Source organism: Rutidosis leptorrhynchoides, chromosome 2, assembly GCF_046630445.1.
Source record: "Rutidosis leptorrhynchoides isolate AG116_Rl617_1_P2 chromosome 2, CSIRO_AGI_Rlap_v1, whole genome shotgun sequence".
Classification (NCBI taxonomy): domain Eukaryota; kingdom Viridiplantae; phylum Streptophyta; class Magnoliopsida; order Asterales; family Asteraceae; genus Rutidosis; species Rutidosis leptorrhynchoides.
Window position 1 is genome coordinate 240,687,460 of NC_092334.1, and position 2,087 is coordinate 240,689,546.

The window sequence follows — 2,087 nt, forward strand, 5'->3', positions numbered from 1 at the left end:
TGTGTTATGATATTGGTTAGTCACATATGACCCTCGGTTCTATTTAGGGGGTGTGACAGGGCGTCCCCTCATTCAACAACTAAAACGGAGCTAACAGCCTCCCTAGATACCGCTAGGTAAAGTATCAGGGTTTCGCCTGCAATCGGCGTTGTTAACGTCGGGAGGTCTTTGAGGAGTGCCTTCATCTCCTGGAATGCCTTTTCTACCTCGTCGGTCCACTTAAAATCTGACTTCTGAGCGCAATCCTTCAGGGTGTGAAAGAACGGTAGTGATCTTTCGGCGGCCTTGGTTAAGAATCGCGTCAATGCGGCTAACTTCCCATTGAGGCTTTGAACTTGCTTTTTCGTTTTAGGGGAGGGCATTTTTTCAATTGCTACTATCTTCTTTGGGTTAGCCTTGATTCCACGCGGAGTCACAATGTTTCCCAAAAAATTCTCTTCCTCTTCTCCGAAGCTGTACTTGGTCGGCTTGAGTTTCATGTTGATGCTTCGGAGCGTGTTAAATGTTTTGAGTATATCGGCCAATAATTGTTCTTTGGTATTGCTCTTAATGACGAGGTCGTTAACATATGCCTCAAGGTTGCGCCCTATCTGCTTAGCGAATGCTGTATAGATAGTGCGTTGATAAGTAGCGCCCGCATTCTTTAGTCCGAAGGGCATCTTAGTGGAACAATATATCCCTTGGTCTGTGTGGAATGCAGTTTTCTCTTCATCCTCTTCTGCCATTTGTATTTGGTGATATCCTTTGTAGGCATCCAGGAAGCACTTGAACCTAAAACTAGCAAGCGACTCTACTTTCCAGTCTATTTCTGGCAAAGGATAGTTGTCTTTGGGGCAAGCTTTGTTAATGTCTATAAAATCAATACAGTGTCACCACATTCCATCTGACTTGGCCACCAGCACGGGGTTGACTACCCATGTCTGATAATTCACTTTGCGCAGTATGTTGGCCTTAACCAACTTATCCACTTCTCTGTGCAACCACTCACTTCTCTCTAGGGCCATTGGCCGCTTCTTTTGCTTAATTGGGGTCAAATTGATGCTGGCGCGGAGGTGCTGCGCTATCTCTCATGGTACTCCAGTCATGTCAGCATCGCGCCAACAAAACACGTCAGAGTTAGCGATGAGGATGTTCCTCAACTTTTCCTTAGTCTCGTGTGTAAGGCTCCCCCTATTTTTACCTTCTGTTCCGAATACTCGGGATTGACTATAATCCACCACTCATTTGCGCCCTTTTCTTCAGGAGTAGCGCTACCCTTATCAGTAACAGACGCGCACAATGCGTCTAGTGGTGTTGACTCAAGGGTGGCGACTCCTCGATTCGTTAGGAATCGAACCATCCCGTGAATGGTGGACGGTATAACGCCAAATTTCTGAATGGAAGTCCTTCGCAATATGGCGTTATATCTAGAGTACGAGTGCACAACGTAGAATTCTATGCTTTCGGTGCGCATCTTTGATTTATCTCCGCTGTCTCTCAGCTCCAGCTTCAAATCCAGAATTTCGATAGGCCACGCTGATTCTCCGGAAAATCCGGATAAAGCTGTAGTCGGAGGTTTGATGGTTCGCCTCACTGTTGTGGGTAGCTGTCGGAAGCAATGCTCGTACATGATGTCGACGCTACTACTGTTGTCTATGTGAAGGTGCTTAATGCCATGTCCTGACTCTGGCAGATATCCCTGTACTACAATTGGTGAACAGGAAGTGTTAAACGTCTGAATGGCTGGGAATGATATCTCCGTCATCCTTGAGCTCCCGTCAGCGCTAGATTTGTGCTTCATTCCTTGCTGCGGTAGGCAGTTGGCCATTGAGCGCATCTATTTTTTTTGCCACAAGTGCCTATATAGAAAAAAATAAATGAGAAGTGGACATATAGAAAAAAGATCAAATCAAAACCTTTTAACTTGTATGTCCCATGGATGGTGCTAAATGATCAAGCATAGAATAATTAGGTCGAGTTCGGTCCACGCTTGACATCATTGAAAGGGGATTTAAGGGTCAATTGAGTTTAACTCTCCGGTCCGGAGTACCGTGAATAACCCCTTGCGAGATGATGATCTCAACAGGGGTGGTTAAACATAGACCTAC

The 2,087-nt window shown here is 45.7% G+C and overlaps 1 protein-coding gene across 1 annotated transcript; it reads right to left on the reverse strand.

Annotated features, from left to right (window-relative positions):
• Window positions 1-869: 869 nt before the first annotated feature.
• Window positions 870-1,807, reverse strand: LOC139888613 (uncharacterized). Its single transcript, XM_071871612.1, has 2 exons — window positions 1,181-1,807; window positions 870-1,064 (listed from the first exon to the last, which is right to left on the reverse strand). The coding sequence occupies exons 1-2, from the start codon at window positions 1,805-1,807 to the stop codon at window positions 870-872; spliced, it is 822 nt and encodes a 273-aa protein (XP_071727713.1).
• Between the last annotated feature and the right edge of the window lie 280 nt (window positions 1,808-2,087).

Excerpts from the sequence above, each read along its gene's own strand:
- LOC139888613 (XM_071871612.1), bottom strand. The coding sequence starts at position 1,807 with ATGGCCAACTGCCTACCGCAGCAAGGAATGAAGCACAAATCTAGCGCT. Across the intron at positions 1,065-1,180 it reads CCGAGTATTCGGAACAGAAG|ATAGCGCAGCACCTCCGCGC; the intron begins GTAAAAATAGGG and ends GTACCATGAGAG.